We start from the raw sequence: 23,863 nt of genomic DNA on the forward strand, positions 1-23,863 counted from the left end.
TCGGAGAAAGGGTTACTGTTCTTCGAGGAAGAAAACGATCAAGAGTTGGTCGGGTTGTGTAGATGATGGGGTAGGCGATCACTGAGTATCGGATGCTCGGGTATCGTTTAACACATGCGCACACTAGACGATTTTATAGCAACTCAACAAGCCTCATCGCTTAGTAACTGACCATACGATGTGGAGTAATCGCATGGTAAATCGTTTACCTCTTTGCGTGTTAAGCTATCGTCTAGACGATTAGGCTTCGTAGCCTCGTTGTCATCTAAGCGATCGTGTAGCTTTTTGCGCTATCGTCTAGTGTGTGCTAAGCGATCGTTTACTTGGAGGCGTTTACTAAACGATGGAGCTTCACCCGATGGTTCAAGACCCGGTTCGCCTGTGAAACGGTTTGCTCGATGGAAAAATTTAATAGATAGAATTTTTTATTCTGGTTTTACGTAGGTTCATCCTGGTCCATTAATTTTTGGTTTAATACAGGAGATGTATGTTTATTTATATGCTAATGGTATGCACATATAGAAAATCCCACCTTAGGTTATGCATTGGTCATGCATCATCTCTTTATTATAAATATTATAATTTAGGGAAGCATGATTTAAATTACGTAAGAGCATGCTCATGCATCATATATAATATAAGAGTTATATTTATGCATGCATAAAAAAGCATTGACATGCATCATCTTTATATTATAATTGTTATAGTATGAGGGTGTATGGAAAGCATGTTTGCTTGGTTATTACTTATATATAAAAGTTATGTATAGTAATGATCGGACATTGCATGAAGCATGACACATAGGTTACTTTATACGTGTTATAAATACCTTGTTATGTGAAATGTGTTTTAGTTGTTTCTTTTTAATGGTTAAAGAGAAATTAGAACTAAAAGCAATAAGAAATACATGCATGCTCACTTAGGTTTAATTCATGGTTTTAAAATGTTTAAAACTTGGATGACATAGACCTAAGATCACGGTCCTAATATGAATAGCAACCTTTAGGCTTTAATCTTTTAATCAGTTTAATACGATTAAATTGACTAATAAAAGGTTAAAGTGTAACAAATCTATCTATGAGGGACCTTTTGTCTAAGGTGGGTTTTGTCTAGGCTGGGGTATTTAAGTTGACGGAAACGTAACTCCCCTACCTGGGAACTTACCTAGAAAGGTGAATTAGATAGATTTGATGCATGCATGCAAGTTAAGGACAGACTATTAAAGTGTCTAAATGTGACTACTTGAACTTTTTATTTCATAGACAAAAGTTGTTTATGAGCAGACTTAAAAAGATGACTTAGACTAAAATCAGTAGCCGAATTGTCTAGGTTAATGAACCCCTATGTAGAATATTCAGTTGGAGGTACTTGGGGTGTATGATGCAATTTAAACTTTCATGTTTCTCCCATATAGTCCACACTATGAGATCTACCCACGACCTCGTAGCACCTTGGGAGTGTCCCCCTAAAGGATGGTGTTTAGGTAGGTCAATATCAAGGTGGATGAAGAGAATGTTCATAGTAAGTGGGAGCGAAAAGTACGATAGCATATCCCACGGTCTCCCTCGTTGGATTGAATAACGTTTCTGTGCATCGCCTTAAGGCACCCTGGCAGTGTCTCCCTTGTAGGAATGTATCAGCAACAACAGAAGCAATAAGGATCATTTAAGCACTCCAATTCATTAATTTTGGCAAAATATAAAGTACGCTCTTGCAGAAAACAAGTTAGTTTCATGACATACCTCGTCTAGAACTTCTTCAAAGCTTGTTCTCCAGCTACATCTTCTCCAAATCTTGTTGCAAACCACCTCAATATCTCCCCCACTATTCCCTTGGTGCTCTAGATTGAGTTGTGGAACTCAAAACAAGCTTGAATCAAGGGATGAAGGAGAATTGCTCACAACAGCAATGTGGTTGAAGAACTCTTTCTTCATAACGAATTTTCTCTAAAATTCTCTCTTGATTGCATGCCCGAATTTTACTCCAAATTCTTCAATATATTGCAGATCATCATACAAGGAAGAGAGTTGTATGAGTTGCAGATCATGCTTGGAGTAACACAAGGCAACAATAATGGCTTTTGTGTGAGCAAGTAGATGATAGATAATGGAAAACCAAGTTTTTCCATTTTATGTTTTGTTTTTCAATTTTTCTATTTTATCACAAAATCAAAATTTGATATTTAAAATCTATTTTGATTTTAAAACTGAAAATTTTTAAATTAATTTCATAAATTATTTTTTTAAATAAAACTTAATTAATTTAATATCAAATATTAAATTAATTTGTACACACATCCATCTTTATATATTTAAATCATATTTAAATATAAATTCTCCTATTTCTTTTAATTCTCAAATTAAACACGTAATTATATATCATATAATTACTAATTCCCTTAATTTTAATTTTAACGTTTTAAATCAACTTATCACGTTATTCTAGAGCTTGTCCGTTATGAGCTAGTAGGGGACCTCGTGGACCTATAGATTATGGGTTCCAACGATCCGAGATTAATTGACTAAACTCATTGGACCAAATTAATCCTCATTCGTTAACTAATGGGTCACTCCACTAAAGGCCATAGTTGCACTCCTCTCACTGTAGATATATTATATCCATATGATTTAACCATAATCAGTAAGTCGACCCTTCACAAGTTGTTCGTAATAAAGGCTGGGTCAAATAACTGTTTTACCTCCGAAATTACGTCTTATTCCTCAAGTTCTTACTGATCCTCTAATGAACAACTGGTTTGTGATCCAATCACTAAACCAAACTCTCTCATCCCAGTGAAAGGGTGGGGCCTCTTGTTCAAGATCTGGATTCAATACTTGAAAGAACAACCTTTCTCCTATCCCTAAATTGGGTAGGCGTGAACTCCGTCTTGTACCCTATGTCCCCAGCTATCTATTAGGTCTAACCCCTGAAATGGGAGTCTTATTGAGTCGGCGCTATTGAGCCAACCCACACCTATGCAAATATAAGGGTAATCCCGAATAAACAGGAGTTCTTAGTTAGCTCAGGATTAAGATCGCGTTACCTAAGTCATCTAGGTGAAATAGTCAGTCTTATACAATAAACAATGTTATAAAGTAAGAGTGACTTATTTCTTGGTCCGATCTTATGCAAACTCATTGCATAGGATGCCCCCACTCCTCATGTCATAACATGTACGAATTAGGATCACATCGTATGTAGCACTTTACAACTCTTTGTAACAACTACAGAGTATGTCGCATCCAATGGTGTTACCAGAATAAGGTACCCAACCTTATTCATGTACCATATATCATTTTGACTATTTATTTGAACCTGAACTACTCTTATGTCTCCGCATAAAGTTCAAGTACTCATGCAATAGTCATGGGTCTTAGTTTATTGGATTTAGACTTTCATATAATTTATGAAATCAATAATAAGTATATTGATTATAGAAAATGTTTATCATTTTACAAACTGCGAGTTTTAGGACATAAAATCCAACACCCCTATAGATGGCAGTTTTGCATGTTTCTTTATTTGATCTCCTGTAAGAGGATAAGATTACTTAGTATCTTGTCCTAATCTGCTTCTTCCCTACGGTGGGCTCATTAGGGCAGGACTCTGGTGCTCAAAGCGAGGGATCACACTTACGCGAAATTGTTAAAGGTTAACAGTTCTGGATCAAATAAATGGAGGCTGTTAGGTTCAGTTCCAAGAGTTGGTTCTGCCTGATGGTTGAGAATATCTCATCCCAGTGAAGGGGCATCTGATCACCCCATCGGCTGTCTCTTATACACATCTAGATGTGTATAAGAGACAGAAGTGTGACTTTTGTCTTGCCTCGTTGGGGCATCATTGCAAAATAGAAGTCTTAAACACTTAGAGTACTTGGAAACTGTTTTACTAAAATTAATTGGTTAAAATTTGGTTTAGCAAAATTTTATCAAAGTTTGTTCGTTTTTCAACAATAAGTTTTTAAAATGGCTACAACCGCTTTAGCTTTGCTTAGCACCGAGAAACTTACTGGCGACAACGTTTCAACATGGAAACATATGATCACGACTATTCTAATCATCGAGGATCTCATGTTTGCGCTTACGGAGGTCTGTCCTCGTATTCTAGCTCTCAACGCCACTCGAAATGTTTGGGAGGCGTACGAGCGATGGACACGGGCAAATGAGAAGGCTCGAGCCTATATCTTGGCAAGTCTTAATGACGTGTTGGCCAAGAAGCATGAGCCCATGGTCTTAGCGCGTGAGATCATGGAGGCCTCGCAGGGATGTTTAGACAACCGTCTGAATAGATCAAGCACAAGGCTCTTAAATACATATTCAACTCTAAAATAGAGGAAGGTACCTCTGTTCGTGAACATGTGTTTAACATGATGATCCACTTCAATGTGGCGGAGTTAAATGAGTCTAGTATCAATGAAGGCAGTTAGGTTAGAGTTATCCTGCATTCTTTGTCGGAGAGCTTCCTACACTTTGTTAGCAATGTGATTCTTAACAAAGTGAAATACACCCTTACAACTCTCCTCAACGAGTTGCAAACATACCAATCTTTATTGAAAAGGAAGGAGAAAAAAAGATTGAGGCAAATGTTGCTTCATCTTCTGGGACGTTCCATCGAGGTTCGACCTTAGGAACAAAGTCTGAACCTTCTACTTCTAACTCTACAAAGAGGAAGAAGACGAAGGATGGTAAGGGAAAAGGGAAAGCGCTTGCTAACCCGCCACCTATCGCCCCAAGAAGGCGTCCGCCGTCGGTTGAGAAGGAAAAATATTTCCACTGCAATCAGGACAGACACTGGAAGAGGAATTGTCCTCGCTGGTTGAAGGAAAGGAAGGCTGCCAAGGCTAAGGCCAAGGCAGACAAAGGTAAATATGATTTACTTGTACTAGAAACATGTTTAGTAGAGAATGATGATTCTTCCTGGATAATTGATTTGGCCGCCAGTAATCACATTTATTCTTCTTTTCAGGGGGATTAGATCCTGGCGATAGCTGGAGGCTAGTGAGATGACGATGCGAGTAGGCACCGGGCACGTCTTCTCAACTGTGGCAGTGGGAGGGATCCAATTATCTTTACAAAATAGATTTCTAGTTTTAAACTATGTATATGTTGTTCCTGAACTTAAGAAGAACCTTATTTCTGTAAAGTGTCTATTACAATGTAAATATACGCTTTCTTTTAATGTGGATAAAGTGTTTATTCATGAAGATGGTGTTCAAATTTGTACAGCTTATCTGGAAAGTAACTTGTATGTGCTAAGATCGTTAGCCTTAAGTTCCCTCCAAAACGCAGAGTTGTTTAAAATTGTCGTAACTCAATCTAAATGTCAACGAATTTCTCCAAAATAAAGTGCCCAACTTTGGCACCTTCGATTAGGACACATCAATCTCAATAGGATTGAAAGGTTGTTGAAGAATGAACTTCTAAGTGAGTTAGAAGAAAATTCTTTACCGGTATGCGAATCTTGCCTTGAGGGTAAGATGACTAAAAGACTTTTTACTGGAAAAGGTTATCGAGCCAAAGAGCCTCTTAAGTTAGTACATTCTGACCTATGTGATCCTATGAATGTGCGAGCCTGAGGTGGCTATGAGTACTTTATCAGTTTTATTGATGATTACTCTAGGTATGGGTATATTTATCTGATGCAATGAAAGTCTAAATCCTTTGAAAATTTCAAAGATGTTTCAAGGTTGAAGTTGAAAACGCATTGGATAGACGGAATAAACCACTTCGATCGGACTGAGGTGGAGAGTTTTGGACTCGACATTCCAGGACTATTTGATAAAACAAGAAATCGTTTCCCAACTCTCAACGTTGAGTACACCTCAGCAGAATGGTGTAGCGGAGAGGAGAAATATAACCTTGTTGGACATGGTTTGTTCGATAATGAGTTACGCTTCCTTACCGGATTCGTTTTGGGATTTTGTAGTGGAGAATGCGATACATACTCAACTGTGTTCCTTCCAAAAGTGTTGCCAAAACACCTCTGGAGTTGTGGAACATGTGTAAAGCTAATTTACATAACTTCTGCATTTGAGGTTGCCCGACACATGTGCTTGAGGAAAATCTCAAGAAGTTGGAACCACGGTTGAGGTTATGCCTCTTTCTAGGCTACCCCAAAGGTACAGGAGGGTGCTATTTCTATGATTCGTCGAAAAATAGGGTGTTTGTTTCTACGAACTCTACTTTCTTGGAGGAGGATCATATTAGGGAGCACGATCCACGTAATAAAATCGTGTTGCGTGAGCTTTCCAATGAAACTACTGAAACTTCAACAAGAGTTGTTGAAGGACCTGCTTCATCAGCAAGAGTTGTTGATAATAGTTCATCTAGTCGGTCAGTCCACCTCAAGAGTTGAGGAAACCTCGACGCAGTGGGAGGGTTGTGAACCTGCCTGTTCACTATCTGGGTTTCACGAAAATCCTTGCTATGGTAGCAGATGGCGACGTTGAGGATCTATTGTCTTATCAGAAGGCAATGCAGGATGTTGACCGGGATGAATGGGTCATGGCCATGGATCTCGAGATGGAGTCGATGTACTTCAACTCAGTATGGGATCTTGTAGATCAGCTTGATGAGGTAAGACCTATAGGTTGTAAATTGATCTACAAGCACAAACGGGGTGCTGATGGGAAAGTGTAAACCTTCAAGGCTCGACTTGTGGCAAATGGTTATACCTAGGTAAAGGGAGTCGACTATGAGGAGACTTTCTCGGTTGTTGCCATGTTAAAGTCGATCTGCATCCTCCTGTCCATTGCAGCTTATCATAATTATGAGATCTGGAAAATGGACGTCAAGACGGCCTTTCTGAATGGCAATCTTGAGGAGACCATGTACATGGTGCAACCGAGGGGTTCATAGCCCAAGGTCAAGAGCAAAAAGTTTGCAAGCTGAATCGGTCCATTTATGGGTTGAAACAGGTGTCTAGATCTTAGAACATACGGTTTGATACTGCGATCAAGTTGTATGGCTTTTACCAGAACGTTGATGATCTTTGTGTCTACAAGAAGATTGTCAACACTTCAGTAGTTTTCTTAAGTGTTGTATGTAGACGATATACTACTCATTTGGGAATGATTTAGGTCTACTGACTACAGTTAAGAACTAGCTAGCGACCCAATTCCAAATGAAAGATTTGGGAAAGGCTCGTTGTGTTCTGGGTATACAGATATTTCGGGATCGTAAAAACAAAGTGCTACCACTGTCTCAAGCATCGTATATTGACAAGACGTTGCTCAAGTACTCAATGCAGGACTTCAAGAGGTGCCTACTGCCTTTCAGGCATGGAGTCACTTTGTATAAGGACATGTGTCCTAAAACACCTCAAGAGGTTGAGAAGTTGAGATGGGTCCCATACGCGTTTGCCGTTGGCAGTTTGATGTACGCGATGCTCTGTACTAGACTAGACATCTGTTACGCTATGGGTATAGTCAGTAGTTATCAGTCTAACCCAGGCTAGGGTCACTAGACAACAGTGAAGACAATCCTCAAATATCTTCGGAGAACGAGGGACTACATGCTTGTGTATGGATCTAGGGATTTGATCCTTACTAGATACAAAGATTTTGACTTTCAGATTGATAAGAACTCTTGTAAGTCCACGTCAAGGTAATAGTGGGGCTGTGGTGAACTCGAAGGAGCCTTGGAGTCACAGGGCTAGCAAACACATAGAACGGAAGTATCACCTAATCTACGAGATAGTGCATCGAGGGGACGTGATCGTCACGAAGATCGCTTTGGAGCACAATGTTGCTGACCCGTTTATGAAGGCTCTCATGGCTACAGTGTTTGAGGGTCACCTTCAAAGCATGGGTCTACAGGACCGCCCACGGCTGAACTAGGGCAAGTGGGAGATTTTCTTGTATTGGGTTTTTATGCCCTATTTTATTGTTTTGTACTTGTTTTTGTACACCCCACTTCGCTTTAGGACAAGTGGGAGATTTTTGGGATTGATGCCCTAAAGTCTCGTGTCCTGTAGCTTGTAAACAGTTCGTACAAACGCTTGTGATGTATAATATATGATATTTACTTCACTTCTTGTTTTTTTTTTCTCATCTGAATGTTTTATTTGCTTTACCACAAACCAATAGACTAAAATCCATGGTTGTCTTTATGTAACTTAAGCATGTATGTGGTGACATACAAGTGGATCATGTCTTAAGAGATAACCAACATGGTCTGTAGTATATGTATATAGAAGAGAAACCTTATCCTGGTAACGCTACGGATGCGACCTGTTTTCTGGAATAGTTACAAGTGTTGTAACTTGTCACAGAGGTCTGATCCTAATCATTCGTGAAAGGGACATAAAAGCGGGGGCGTCCTATACAAAGAGTTTGTATAAAATCTGACCACGAAGTGTTAACGTCTCGTTATATAACACCGTTCATGACAGAGACTTCACTTCACTAGGATGACCATAAGCAACATGACCTCAATCCTAAGTAAGTTGGGAACTCCTGCCATTGAGGGCGGTCCTTTGATTTGCATGGATGCGAGTGGCCAGGCCGCCGACTCAAACCTACCACTTTGGGGATTCATCTGATTTTTGAGCTGGGAACTCAGCTACACAAGATGGAATTCATTCCTTCCCCGAAATAGAGCAAGTAGATAACTCCCTTAAGGGCTGATTCCAGGGCTTGAACGATGTGGTGCCACACCTCTTCTCATGGCCCGAGAGGTGCTCACACATAGTTGGACTATGTTATATTGTTCATTAGAAGGATCAGTGGTACTTAAGAAGTATGATGTAACTATAGAGGCAATACGGTAAATTGGCCCAACTGTAATTACGAGCATCTGTGAAGGGTCATCGTACCGATGATTGGTTATTCCGATGGACACAGAAATATATCTATGGTAAGAGGATTTCAACTATCAGTCTTTGGTGGAATGTCTGGCAGTTAACGAATAGTGGATCTCATGGCTAAAGAGTTTAGTCAGCTATTCACGTACCGTTGGAGCTTCGAGCCATAGGTCCATAAAGTCCCCTTGGTAGCTTGGGTACAAGTTGAGAATCAATTTTTGAGTCAGTTTGAAATGGTCAAATTGACAAGAGGGAGTTTGATTATATATGATATAATTGGATTGGTCAATTATATATGATATGATTGACTAAATGTATGAGATACATTATTTTTTGTGAAATTGGATATAAATATGATTTATATCTACTAGAGGAGAAAACACTATAATTGATATATGATATCAATTATAAGTTAAGAATATAATATGATTATATTCATTATTTTATTAATTAGGCGGTTATGAGATAATCGGTCAAAGTTTTCTCCGATTTCACGCGAATGTGGGAAGTTGAATTCAGTTCTAGTAACTGAAGAATAAAATGAAAATAGTTTCATTTTGCAAGGAACATGCTAATTTGCTCACGATTTGAAAAGCTTTTATCGCTTAGTGTTGCGAGTCTATACGATGGTGCCTGCCTAACTAAACGATTGCACACCCACGTTTACTAAACGATTGCCTGCGATTTCCTGGACGATCGCTTACCTTTGCTAGACAATCGTTTAACACATCGAGCATAACTAAACGATTGCTTACCATTTGTTAGACAATCGCTTAGCAATTACTATAGACCATTTTGGTTATCACTTACGACATGCAAGTGATAACCAAAATGGTCTGTAGTATATGGATATAGGAGGAAAACTTTATCCTGGTAACGCTACGGATGTAGCCCACTTTGTGGAATAGTTACAAATGTTGTGACTTGTCACAGATGGTCCTTTGATTTGCTTGGGTGTGAGTGGCCAGAGCATCGATCAAACCTACCACTTTGGGGATTCATCTGATTCGGGAGTTGGGAACTCAGCTACACAAGATGGAGTTCACTCTTTCCTCCGAAGTAAGCATAAGTAGATAGATTGTTTCTTTAAGGGTTGATCCTGGGGTTTGAACAATGTGGTGCCACACACCTTCTCATGGGCCAAGAGGTGTTCATACATAGTAGGACTATGTTATATTGGTCATTAGAGGGATCAGTGGTATTTAAGGAGTAAGATTTAACTACAGGGGCAAAATGGTAAATTGGCCCAGTTGTACTTACGAGCATCTGTGAAGAGTCATCGTACGGATGATTAGTTATATCTGATGGACATAGAAATATATCTATGGTAAGAAGAGTTCAACTGTTGGTCTTTAGTGGAATGCCTGCCAGTTAACGGATGGTAGATATCGTGGCTAAAGAGTTTATTCAGTTATTCACGTACCGTTGGAGCTTCAAGCCATAGGTTCATAAGCTTCCCTTGGTAGCTTGGATACAAGTTGAGAATAAGTTTTTGGGTCAAATTGACAAGAGGTAGTTCGATTATATATAATTGTCCTAGTTAATTATATATGATATAATTGACTTTATTTATGAGATACATTAATTTGGAGGAAATTGGATATAAATATGATTTATATCTAGTGGAGGAAAAATACTATAATTAATATATGATATTAATCCATAGGTTATGAATATAATGTGATTATATTTATTATTTATTAATTGGACTGTTATGGGATAATCGGTCGGTGTTTCTTCTGTTTTCGTAACTGATGACTAAGATGAAGAATCGTTTTGAGACGATTAAATAGCTCACGGTGTGTTAAGCATTGGATAGCATAGTGTTTGAGAGGGTCATTGCTTGGTAAATCAAAGCCTATATGATAGTGCTGTTTACTGAACGGCCGCTTACACCCGCGTGTGCTACTTACTAAACGATCACTTATCTTTTACTAACCGATCGTTTAGCACCCGAGCTTTACTAAACGATCGTATAGACAATCACTTAGCTTTTCCTACACGATCGTATAGACGACCGCTTAGCTTTTCCTACATGATCGTATACTTCATCTAAACGATCAAGCATTTTGTCTATACGATAGACGAGTCTTTCTCCCACTTGCTTGATCGTTGTATACGATCTCTTCTCCTCCTCCCTTCTACCAAATCCGAACAGAGCCCACTCTTTGGATTTTCACTCCGAGAATACCGAGGGTTTCAAGTGGTGGTGTCGTCCACTTTCATCATTTGTTCGTGTGGAGACTGTTTGTGGTAGTCGATTGGGTGTTGCTAAACGATAGCTTGCCATTCCAGCAAAAGTGAGATTTTCTGCGAAGAGAGTCTTCAACTGGTAAGTTTACTTGTTCTTCTATTTATTCATCTTTAAGCATGTCAGTAATTTAGTACTATGATGCATATCTGTATGTGTGAATGTAAATGTGGTAATTCTGTCACAATTTTTTTTGGAAAGATCCGCTTCCGCTACGAGGTACTTTTGTATAAGAGTTCCTTCAATTGGTATCACAGCCTAAAAACAGAGTTGCGCAGCAGAAACGTGGTGGTTTATAGACCTATTGGGGTTGATGCCCTAATTAGAATACTCCTTAAGTATTGTGACCCACCTTAAGTTATAAAACCATAGAGTACTCTTGCGACCTTATGAACCTATGGCTCGAAGCTCCAACGGTACTAAAGTAATCTTGTATAATGTGCAAAGCTTGAATCAGAGTTGCACAGTGGAAGGGTGGTGGGCCCATAACCCTCAGGTCCCAGGATCGCAATCTAGCTCTAATACCAATTGAAGGAACTCTTATACAAGAATACCTCTGAGCGGAAGCGGATCTTTCCAATTTATTGTGACAGAATTTTCACATATACATTCACACATACAAGTATGCATTCAAACTACTAAATTAACAACATGCTTAGATATAAATAAACAGGAGAACAAGTAAACTTACCAGTTGAAGACTCTCTTTGCAGCAAATCTCGCTTTCGCTGGAATGGTAAGCTATCGTTCAGTAACTCCCAATTGTCTACCACGAACAGTCCTCACACGAACAGATGAAGAAAAAGAGACGACTGTTAGAGTTAAATAACATGCAGTGAAAGTATCAAGGATCCATAAGCATTCAAATTCACTAATTTTGGCAGAAACTAAAGCATGCTCTTCTAAAAAGAGGGTTTTAAGATCATACCTTTGAAGAACTCTTCAAGAACTTGATTGTACAACAACAGTCTTCACTATAGATCACCGTGAACCACCTCAAAGTCTTCCCCACTATTCTCTTAGAGCTTTAGACTGGGTTGTGGGACTCAAGAACAACTTGAAACGATGGAGAATAGTGAAGAACTCACAGCAACTCACTTTGAAGAACATTTTATTCTCACCGAAATTTTCTCTCAAAATTTCTGTATTAGCATGCCTTTCAAATAACTCCAAATTTCTTTATTTATTGCAAATAAACATGCAAAGAAGAGGATTGCATGGCTTGCAGTTCATGCTTGGAGTATTAATGAAGAGAAGGTAATGGATTTTGTGTGAGCATGAAGAAGATGATATTGGAAAATCAACATCTTCCATTTTGAAAACATGCAAAACCGTTTTTCCAATTTTCTTTTAAAATCAAAATTGATTTCAAAAACCATTTTTTATTTGATAAAATGAAAAATGATTTTCTAAAATTAATTTAAAATATTAATTAATTTAATATCAAATATTAAATTAATTTTTGCATAATAATCATCTTCATATATTTTAAATCATATTTAAATATTTATTCTCCTGTTTTGTTTAATTTCAATGTTTCAAATTAATTTCTCAAGCTACTCTAAAGCTTAACCATTTACGAGCTAGTAAGGGGACCTCGTGGACCTACAGATCATGGGCTCCAAAGATTCGAGATTAATTGGCTAAACTCATTAGTTTGATCTAACCCCCATTCGCTAACTAATGGGACACTCCACTATAGTCCATAGTTGAACTACCTTCATTGTAGATATATTATGTCTACTTAATAACCATAATCAGTAAGTCGATCCTTCACAGGTTGTTCGTAATCACAACTAGGTCAAAATTACCAATTTATCCCTGTGAATACATCATATTCCTTAAGTTCTTACTGACCCTCTAATGAACAATTTTGATTCATAATCTCTATGAATCAAATCCTTTCTCTACCAAGAGAAGGTGGGGCCGATTGTTCAAGACCTGGAATTAGTACTTAAGAGAACAACCTATCTACTAACCCTAAATAGAGTAGGAGTGAATTCCATCTTGCTAGGCTATGTCCTCAGCTATTCATTTGGTCTTATCCCTAAAATGGTAAGCTTATTGAGCAGTGCTGTTGGACTACTCTCATCGTTTACAGATCAAAGGATAATCCCGAACAAACAGAAGTTCATAGCTAGCTCTGGATTAAGATCGAGTTAACCTAAGTTATATGATAAATGAAATAGTCAATTTTAACAGTAAACGGCCGTTATAAAGAAAAGTGACTATTTTCATGGTCCAGTCTATATGCAAACTCATTATATAGGATGGCCCCACTCACATGTCTCAACATGAATGTGTGGATCATATCGTTTGTAGCACCTTACAACTTATTGTAACAATTATAGAGTGGGCCGCATCCAACCGTGTTACTAGGATGAGATACCCAATTTCATCCATATACTTATTAGACCATTTAGGCTATATACTGTCAACTTGATCTTGTTTATGTCATTACATAAAGTTACAGTATTCAGACTATAACCAAAGATGCATTTATTGGATTTTCATAATAAGTTGCAAAATCAACAAGTCATTATTATTAATAAATAGAATATTTAACACGAACTTCAAGTTCTAGAACATTCCCAACAACGACACCACCACTTGGAACCCTCAGTATTCTCGGAGTGAGAATCCAAAGAGTGGGCTCTGTTCGGATTTGGTAGAGGGGAGAAGGAGAAGAAATGCTTGATCGTTTAGGTGAAGTATACGATCGTGTAGGAAAAGCTAAGCGATCGTCTATAGATCATGTAGGAAAAGCTAAAAATTGTTTAGTAAAGCTCAGGCGCTAAATGATCGTTTAGTAAAAGACAAGCGATCGTTTAGTAAGTATCGCGCGGGGGTGTAAGCGATCGTTCAGTAAAAAGCACTATCGTATAGGCTCTGATTTATTAAGCGATGACTCTCTTAAACACTATATGATCAAATGCTTAACACACTGTGAGATAAGCGTCTCTAAATGATTCGTCATCTTACTCATCAGTTACGAAAACAAAAGAGACACCGGCCAATTATCCCATAACTGTCCAATTAATAAATAATAAATATAATCACATTATATTCATAACCTATGGATTAATATCATATATTAATCATAGTATTTTTCCTCGACTAGATATAAATCATATTTATATCCAATTTCTTCTAAATTAATGTATCTCATACATAAAGTCAATTATATCATATATAATTAACTAGTTCAATTATATATAATCAAACTCCCTCTTGTCAATTTGAATATTTCAAACTGACCCAAAAACTGATTCTCAACTTGTATCCAAGCTACTTGGGGTCCTTATAGACCTATGGCTCGAAGCTCCAACGATACATGAATAACTGACTAAACTCTTTATCCAGGATATTCACCATTCGTTAACTACCAGGCATTCCACTAAAGAACGATAGCTGAACTCCTCTTACCACAGATATATTTTTATGTCCATCGGATATAACCAATCATCGGTACGATGATCCTTCACAGATGCTCGTAATTACAGTTGAGCCAATTTACCGTATTGCCTCTATAGTTACATCATACTCCTTAAGTACCACTGATCCTTCTAATGAACAATATAACATAGTCCTACTATGTGTGAACACCTCTCAGGCTATAAGAAGGTGTGTGGTGCCACATTGTTCAAGCCTTGGGATCAACCCTTAAGGGAGCAATTTATCTACTTACCCCTGCTTCGGGGAAAGAGTGAACTCCATCTTGTGTAGCTGAGTTCCCAGATCCCTAATCAGACGAATCCCAAAAGTGGTAGGTTTGAGTCAACACGCTGGCCAATCGCACCCAAGCAAATCAAAGGACCACCCTAATGGCAGGAGTTCCTAACTCACTCAGGATTGAGGTCATGTTACCTATGGTCATCCTAGTGAAGTGAAATCCCTGTCATGAGCAGGGTTATATGACGAGATGTTAACACTTCGTGGTCAGGTCTTATACAAATCTTTGTATAGGATACCCCCGCTCGCACGTCTCCTACACGAATGATAAGGATCAGACCATCTGTGACAAGTCACAAACTTGTAACTATTCCACAAAGCGGGCCGCATCCATAGCATTACCAGAATAAGGTTTCCCTCCAATATCCATATACTACAGACCATTTTGGTTATCACTTAAGACATAATCCACTTGTATGTCACCACATACATGCTTAAGTTACATAAAGATAACTAGGGATTTTAAGTTTATTGGTTTGTGATAAAGAAAATAAAACATCCAAATATGCAAAGTCAAGAAGTGAAGTAAATATCATATATTATACTGTTGAGATTGGTGTATTAATTCTCCCGAAGTCTCGTTGGTTATAATTATACATATTGTTTTATGAATAAAATAATTTTTATTTCATTCTGGCATTTACTCATATCCAATAAACAAAGCTCCATGATTATCTTATCTAAACTTAAGTATGTATATGTGATATAAAAGTGGACCATGACTTAAGTGATAACCTAAATAGGTCTATAGTATAAGAATTAAAGTGGGATACTTGATCTTGGTGACACTACGAATACGGCTCACTTTGTAGAGGTTTTCAAGTGTTGTAAACTACTACAGATGGTAGATCTTGACCATTCATGTGGAGACATGTGAGCGGGAGTGTCCTATACAAAGAGCTTGTATAAGATGGGACCACAAGATGACTAGACTCTATATATAACGTCGTTAATACTGGAGATTTACATCTCACCTAAACGACCATAGGTGACACGACTTCAATCCTGATTGTTTTATAAACTCCTGCTTTTGAGGGTGGTCCTTTGATTAGTATGGGTGAGAGTGGCCAGATTGCCAATGTAACATGCCTGTCTTTTTGGGGACTTGTCTGATCTGGGAGCTAGGAACTCACTTACACAAGATGGAATTCACTCCTTCCCCGAAGCAGGGGTAAGTAGATAGATTGCTCCCTTAAAGGCTGATTTTGGGGCTTGAACATAGTGGCCACAACTTCTTTTTGGAAGAGAGGACTCAGTCATAGTAGGACTATGACTTATGTTCATTAGAGGGATCAATGGTACTTAAGGAGTTAGATGTAACTACAGGGGCATAATGGTTATTGGCCGAGTTGTACTTACGAGCAATATGTGAAGGGTTATCGCACTGCTGATTGGTTAAGATAGACACATAATATATCTGTGGTAAGAAGAGTTCAGCTATCAGTCTTTAGTGGAGTGCCTGGCAGTTAATGGATGGTGGATCCCATGACTAAAGAGTTTAGTTAGTTATTCACGTACCGTTGGAGCTTCGAGTTACAGGTCCATAAGGTCCCCTTGGTAGCTCAATGAATTTAAGTTGAGGATTAGTTTTTGGTGTTGATTTGAAATGTTCAAATTAACAAGAGGTAATTCGATTATATATGGTATGATCAGTATGGTGTATGAAATACATCAAGTGGATGATTAATATAAATAAGATTTACATTAAGTGCCATGGAATAGAAAAAGAGTTATGGTTTATATGTTTCATGAGATGAAATATTAAAACTATAGGTTATAAATATATTATGGTAAGTTAGTTATCATTTATATTTAGAATAATATTAATTATTGGATAATTATCTTTTTTTGGAGATTTGTAGTACATTCGTCATTCCAAACATCAATCTTGAGGAAATACAATTGTCCATCTTCCCTTCCAAAAAATCAGTCCATTTATGGATTGAAACATGCATCTCGATCTTGGAATATAAGATTTAATACTACGATCAAGTCTTATGGCTTTGACCAAAATGTTGATGATTCTTGTGTTTACAAGAAGATCATCAACAGTTCAATAGCTTTTTTAATGTTGTATGTTGATGATATCCTACTCATTGAAAATGATGTAGGTCTACTGACAGATGATAAGAAATGGCTAGCTGCTCAATTCTAAATGAAAAATTTAGGAGAGTCGTAATTTGTTCTAGAGATCCAGATAATCAAGGATCGTAAGAATAAAACGTTAGTCTTGTCTCAGACATCGTATATTGACAAGATGCTTGTCAAATATTCGATGCACAAACTCCAAGAGGGGTTTATTACCTTTCAGGCAAGAAATTGTATTGTCTAAGGATCGGTGTCCTAAGACTCCTTAAGAGGTTGAGGAAATGAGATAGATTCCTATGCATCAGCTGTTGACAACCTTATGTATGCAATGTTATGTACTAGATCTGACATTTTCTATGTAATAGGGATTGTCAGTAGATATCAGTCCAATCCAGGCTTCCTTAAACTCTCCTAGGCTCCTCTAGGGTCCCACTGAGCTATATCTAAGTTCTTTTAGGCTCTTTGGGTCCTCTTGACCCCTCTCCTAGGATTCTTTGAGCTACATTAGGCTCTCTCATAGGCTCCTTTGAGATCCATTAAGCTTACCTCATAGGTCTCACTGAGCTCTTTCTAAGCTCTCTTAGGCTCTCCCATGGGTCCTATTGAGCTCTATCCTAGGCTACTTTGAGCTCCACTAAGTTTACCTCATGGGTCTCACTGAGTCCTCTCTAAGCTTTCTTAGATTCTCCCATGGGTCCTCTTGAGCTCCCCAACCCTATGATTTCTCTCTTTAGGCTCAAACCCTCATAAACTTCTCATGCTTACGCATGCTTAGTGTAGGCTTTTCTAAGTGGGGGCTCTCCTAGGCTCTCCTTGTTCCTAGGTTCCTCTAGGCTCAAGCTCTCATAGGCTCTTCATGCGTAGGTCACCCACCTATGGGTCCCACTGAATAGGCTAAATTTATCCATAACAACAACCAATCAATACACACACAGTTTCTTAAGTTTTTAACATTCAATTGGAATACCAACTTAAAAACTTTACATGTATTTAAAATTGTGTGCATGTGCAACCTTTGTATTTGAGTTACACAAAATATTCTTGTTTAATAATGCCAACAAAATTACAATATTAGATACTTTTGATATCTATGTTAAATTAAGGATTCATATATTAGAGAAAAAGATATTCTCATTTAAATAAACTTTTTTTTTGGTTTTTTTAAATAGAAAATTAGAAGCCTTAAATACCATAATAACTTACATTTTTATGGGGATTATTTTTTTAGTACAATAAGATGGAGCTATGAGAATTTGAACATTTGACCCTTTTGGCTAGTAACACATACCTAAACTAATTGAGATGACTTAACATTTTTTACAATTTTCTCCATGTAACCGTTGTAACTGAGGTATATTATATATATGTATATTGGTTGGTTTAAAGCATTTGTATGTGCTCCTATTCATAAACATGACATAGAAAATTTTAACAGTATTATGTTTAAAATTGAGAATGCATGTTTGAAAAAAAATGCATTTATTTGTCTTATGAAAAATACATTTAAATTTTTGTAAAAATAAAAATGTATACCTATTATATAGGTTTGTCTTATAAAAATTATATGGAATGCCCACTTTATTTATTAATTTACCTGTAACTACAAATGTTCTTTTTCAATATGTCATTTGATCTTATTTTATCTGAAAAAAATTGAATTAGGGTCTATTTTGATTGCATGGAATAAATGTTTTTTAAAAATTTATTTTTATTTTCTAAGGTGTTTGGCTACATTTTCTTAAAAGTGTTTTTATACATTGACTTGTTTGCTTTGATAGATACTCAAAATGTTTATATTAATGTCAAGTTACTATAAAATATGACTATTAAACTAATAATTAGGGGTGTTCAAATGATCCGATAACCCGAATAATCCAGACTACCCAACCCAAATATAAGGGTTGGATTGGGTTAGTTTTAATTCTGGGTTGGGTAAGGTTGAATTTTTTTATGTTTTTCTTGGGTTGGGTTATGTCCGAGTTATATTTTCAAAAATCTAGATTGACTCAACCCAACCCAAATTTCTAATATATATGTATATTATAGCTCATATATTTTATGATGTTTGTATGAAGTTTGTAATAAAAATTTTGGATTTGAATATTCAACATTTGAGTTTTATGAAAATTTAATTATTAGTATGTGTTGTACACAAATTTATGTATTTTAAATTAATAAAAATATATAATGAAAAAAGAAAAGAAAAAAATAAATAACCTGATAATCTAACCCAACCTAACCTAAAATTTAAGGGTTGGGTTGGGTTGGGATAGTGATCATAGCCACAAATCAAAAGAAAATTCATAATACCAACCTAGTCATGTCACTACAAAGACGTAGCAACATGCAGTGGTAAGTATGGGTCGATCCACAGGTTAGCCCAATTTGTTTCGTTAAGCCAATTTCCTAACTAGAGTGGTAAAATAGAGGGTTTTGGTGTGAAAGAGATAAATGTGTGAAACATAAAATATAAGGGTTAATGTAATCTAGGATAGGGGTCTATCTAATTTCTAGAGCAAGAGAGAAAATCCTATGCTAGAATTCAATTATTAAACAAACATTCTATTCTATGCATGCACAACTACTAAATTGATTTTGGTTAACTAGTTTCTACAAAGATCGACAACCAATTAAAACCGAATCGATTTAGCATCCTAAATATTAATCAAGATTCAAAAAACTCAAACCTTAACTAAACTATATGTTTTTAATTCTATTGGGTTTGATAACATCCACATAGAATTAAAGTTCATATGCATGAAGATTGAGGATTCAATTGTATTGACTAATTGATTGGACAATCTAATTCAATTAATCAATTTGTTCTTTGATCCTAGGTTGGACATGCATTACTAAGATTCAAGTGCAGCCTATAAATCTAAGCATTCACATTCAATCCTATGCTATCGGGGTAAATTCAAGTATAGACAGACACAAGGAAACATGTGAGCTCAAAATTAACTAGCAGAGACATGCAATTAAGATAGGGTCGTCAGTCCAACACATAAACGCAAATCTAAATTATCAAGATTCAAAGAAATCATAGAGTTTGAAGAATATCAAAATTAATTAAGGAAATCTCAAGAAATTGAACATAGGAACTCTTGCTCAAATAAATTAGATAGGAATTACCTAAAAAATTCATAGAAAAACTCGAGATAAATATTTGATCCATCGATTACGACCCAAAATAAAATGTAAAACCTAAGCTAAGATGCTAAAATCTGAAGGGAGAAGAAGAAAATTGAAACTCCACTTTGGCCTCCATGAAATCAGCCTCCCCTTTTTACCTAATTCGGAAAGAATCCTTTTATACAATAGGCACAACATTGCAACGTTAGGAACTGCGTTGCAACTCTCTTGTCAACAGCAATCCTCAAGCATTGGAGTGGCATTGTAACTCTGGAGCGACGCTACCTTACGCACGCGCGTTGGTGGCATTCTATTAAAAGTCGTAGTGCAATGCTACCCTACATCCATGTGTTCTACCTTTCAGAGTTGCATTGGAGCGTTGAACGAGGGTTGTGACACTCCGATCATGGGCATTTTGGTCATTTCTTCTCCTTTAAAGTTCGGATGCTCAAATCACCTCCAAATTGCTTTAAATTAACCCTATTTGACTCCAATTGCTCGATTTTATCCCTTTGACATTCAATACCTATAAAATAGAATAATTAACATTAAATATCAATTAACGAGCCTAAATGAAGCTAGTAATAATAACTCTTTTTGAGAGCTATCAACGGCACCATATTTGGGTTATTTAGATAGTCAATTCGAATTTTCGGGTTGGTCCAAAAAATTTTCCCAACTCAACCCATGTACACGCCTACTAATAATAATTGTTGGAGATGATCGACGAAATTGGTGGACTTAGTCTTCGGAGTTTGCTGCCACAGTTTGGTTGTCGTAGGTGGTTGTTAGAGTTGGTCATTGGAGATGGTACTAGTCGAAGCATGTTGCCTGATTGAGGCGGCAGTAATCCTCGATGGTGGTTGTTATTGAGGTGGTCCCCAGCGCATGTCGCAAGAGGTGGTTGCTTGGAGTGAGAAGGCATTAATCATTAATTGTGGTTGTTACCAGAGTTGGTCATAAACAGTGGTTGGCAGGTAGGGCCATTGGAAGTATTCAAGAAAGAGCCAGTTGGGTTGAGGTAGTAATTTTTACCAACTCAATAAATAAGTTGGTGGCCTAAATATTGAGTTAGATAAAGTTAATAAAAATTATCAACTCAACTTGGAGAACCAAATGCTTTCTTAAACAAAAATAAGAGCTTAGGGTTTTGACAGATATGTTGAGAATCACACATTGGAAAAAAAATGGGACTCACAATCTTTATAAGATAGATGAGTTACTCCTCTCATTGCTAATTGGTTTTGAGATGGAACCCCATACTATCAAACATGGTATAGGTCCAATAAGAAGAAATTGTGAAAAAATTAACTGCCCATCAAAATTTGTCAATTCAATATTTACAATTGACACGTGTACAGTCAAGATTTCAAAGTCTTTTTTTCCACGCGTCCGACAAAAGTTTTAACGCTCCAGCTGGATTTCAACATTGACCTTTTAATATTTCAACGTAGCTTTCCTGTTTAACATTTTCCATTAATTTTTTTTTTTTTTTTAAAAAAAAAGTAGATGACGTCTTTAAATCGGACGGTGGAGCTTTAAAAGTTCTAACCTACACTGCCCGCGTTCCATGCCCCTATAAATACGATCACTTCACTACTCACTGCTCCCACAGTCTCATTCCAAACCAACCAACCAACCAACCAAGCTCCGACGACTACCATGGTTTGCTTTTGCTTTATGGTGGATCAGAAGCGGAAGGTGCGGCGGAGCAGGCCGGCGCCTGGAATTTGCTCCAGGTGCGGCGGAGGAGCCAGTGTAGCCGATATGAAAACCGCCACTAGATTCTGTCACGTTCCCTTTTATTGGAAATCCTGGAGAGCACTCATCTGTACCTTTTGTGGATCTGTTCTTCGATCCTATCGCTAATTTATTTGTTTCCTTCCATTTGTTCAATGTTTCTTGACACTAATTTTAATTAATTTAGTAGGTTGTGTTTAACTTGCCTTACTTTTAGTCGGAATTTGTTCAATCATTCATTTTCTCTGCTTTTAAGTGGGGAAAGAAGAAGAATGTCCACAACCACAAGAATCTTAGAGGTTGATTGATTATTAATGTTGAATCTTGTTTAGTTCAATTATTTATCAATTTTCATGGGCTTTATTTGACTTTGTCGTCAAATATTTTCAATGTTCAACGTAATTAATTGGAAAAATAAATATATTTGTGATTATATATGGTTCCTTTATTTATTTCACATGACCGACACGCTAGTCTGTATCTTAGACGGTCACTACAGCAGAGCTTTTAATGCTGCATTCATTTTGTCCTTTATTGATGAGTCTATGACATTCAGTATTCACATTGATATTTCCCGGCAAAAGCTTTACTTAGAGAAATAGGCTTTTTTTTTTTTTTTTTTTAATGTCCTTCTAACTCTATAATTTGTGTAAAAAATACTCTTTCGACTTTCAAAAGTTATGAAAATATCATTAAACTTTCAAATAGAGTTCAAAATTACTATTATTCTTAATTTCAAAAATATGTTTGAACTTTCCATGGTTTAAAAAATGACCTTAAAATTTTAGGGAAAAAAAATCAAAAGTATCCTTATTACTAATATATGTATTATGAACAGAATTCGTTAGTACCTTTTTTTAAAAAAAAAAAAAAAAGTTAAAATTAATGCTCTTACTTTATTTATCTCACTAAAAATATTGCTTCATTTAATTAAAATATAATTACAACAAAAATAAAGAGAATAATGAAGTACGAAGATTCTACATTGTACATAAGCTTGTTCAATTGTGTGTGATTTTTGTTAAATTTATGTCCTCAAACTTATACAAGTGTTAAATGGATCCTCAAACTTATATATTTGTATAAATTTAATGGTAAAAATTGAACCCTCAAACTTATACAATTATTAAAATTGGGATTGCAAGCTTGCTAACTTGTATAAATTGTTGGGAAAAACCTCTCATTTCTACTACAGGAATAAGCAGAAAAATGATAGAGAAATTAAAAGGAAACCAATAAAATAGAATTCACAAAAATTTATGTGGAAAACTTCCAACTCAAAGAAAAATCACGCTCCACCAGAAAGAAATCCACTCACTATGTATAAAATTATTACATTCACGTAGAATAATTCTCTCTCCTGATCTCAATTACAAGAGCGCTCTCTCAAAGTTTTTATACTACTCATACCCTTTCCTCACTCTCAAACTAGAGAATACATAAAAGAAATTTAACTAGAGTTAGCACACCCAAGCTTAAAGTGTTTCTAACTGGGATGACTTGAAACTAGAGGCATAGGCTCCTTTAGGTTTGGAGCCCATCCCCATTCTTCAATTTAACCGATATTGGACAAACTGCACTTCTAATATTTTGTCAAAAATCAACGAATTCCACTTTGGCAAGATATTTGAAGAATCCACAACTTCTGCTACATCCATTGTCTTCACCGACAATCATATTTCTCATCTTATAGAATTATAACCTACTCCACCATACCAAAAAAAAAAAAAAAAAGCCACTAGGAATACCGTCTCCCAATATTGTCCTTTTTTATCACATGTAGATAAATCATGTTGATGTTTATGGTGGAACTTTCACCTACTTGGTTCACCTAGAAGTCCTTTAGCCATCAACACAACTTCTACCACACACCTTACATAACTGCCAAGTTAATGCACGTGTGCAAACTTGAGGAACCGCTAACATCAATCCTCTATCATGGTAAAGCGAATATACCACAAGGATGAATTTTGTCTTCTTCAGAGGAAGTCACCATATTCTCTAACGAGAAAGATACCATCAACATTCAATCTAGAGCCCTTTGATGAACTTGCTCTATTTTCATGTGCCCAAACTGTTTACATGCCCAATAGCCTATCTTCTACTCAAAGACTCTCC

General features: G+C 36.7%; 1 protein-coding gene across 1 annotated transcript; it reads left to right on the forward strand.

The window, feature by feature from the left end:
* Positions 1 to 21,602: 21,602 nt before the first annotated feature.
* On the forward strand, positions 21,603 to 22,135 carry LOC120088840. Its single transcript, XM_039046284.1, has one exon. It carries the CDS (start codon positions 21,668 to 21,670, stop codon positions 21,872 to 21,874), a length of 207 nt encoding a protein of 68 aa, XP_038902212.1. The 5' UTR covers positions 21,603 to 21,667; the 3' UTR covers positions 21,875 to 22,135.
* Positions 22,136 to 23,863: the final 1,728 nt, after the last annotated feature.

This window comes from Benincasa hispida, chromosome 10, assembly GCF_009727055.1.
Source record: "Benincasa hispida cultivar B227 chromosome 10, ASM972705v1, whole genome shotgun sequence".
NCBI classification, from domain to species: Eukaryota; Viridiplantae; Streptophyta; class Magnoliopsida; order Cucurbitales; family Cucurbitaceae; genus Benincasa; species Benincasa hispida.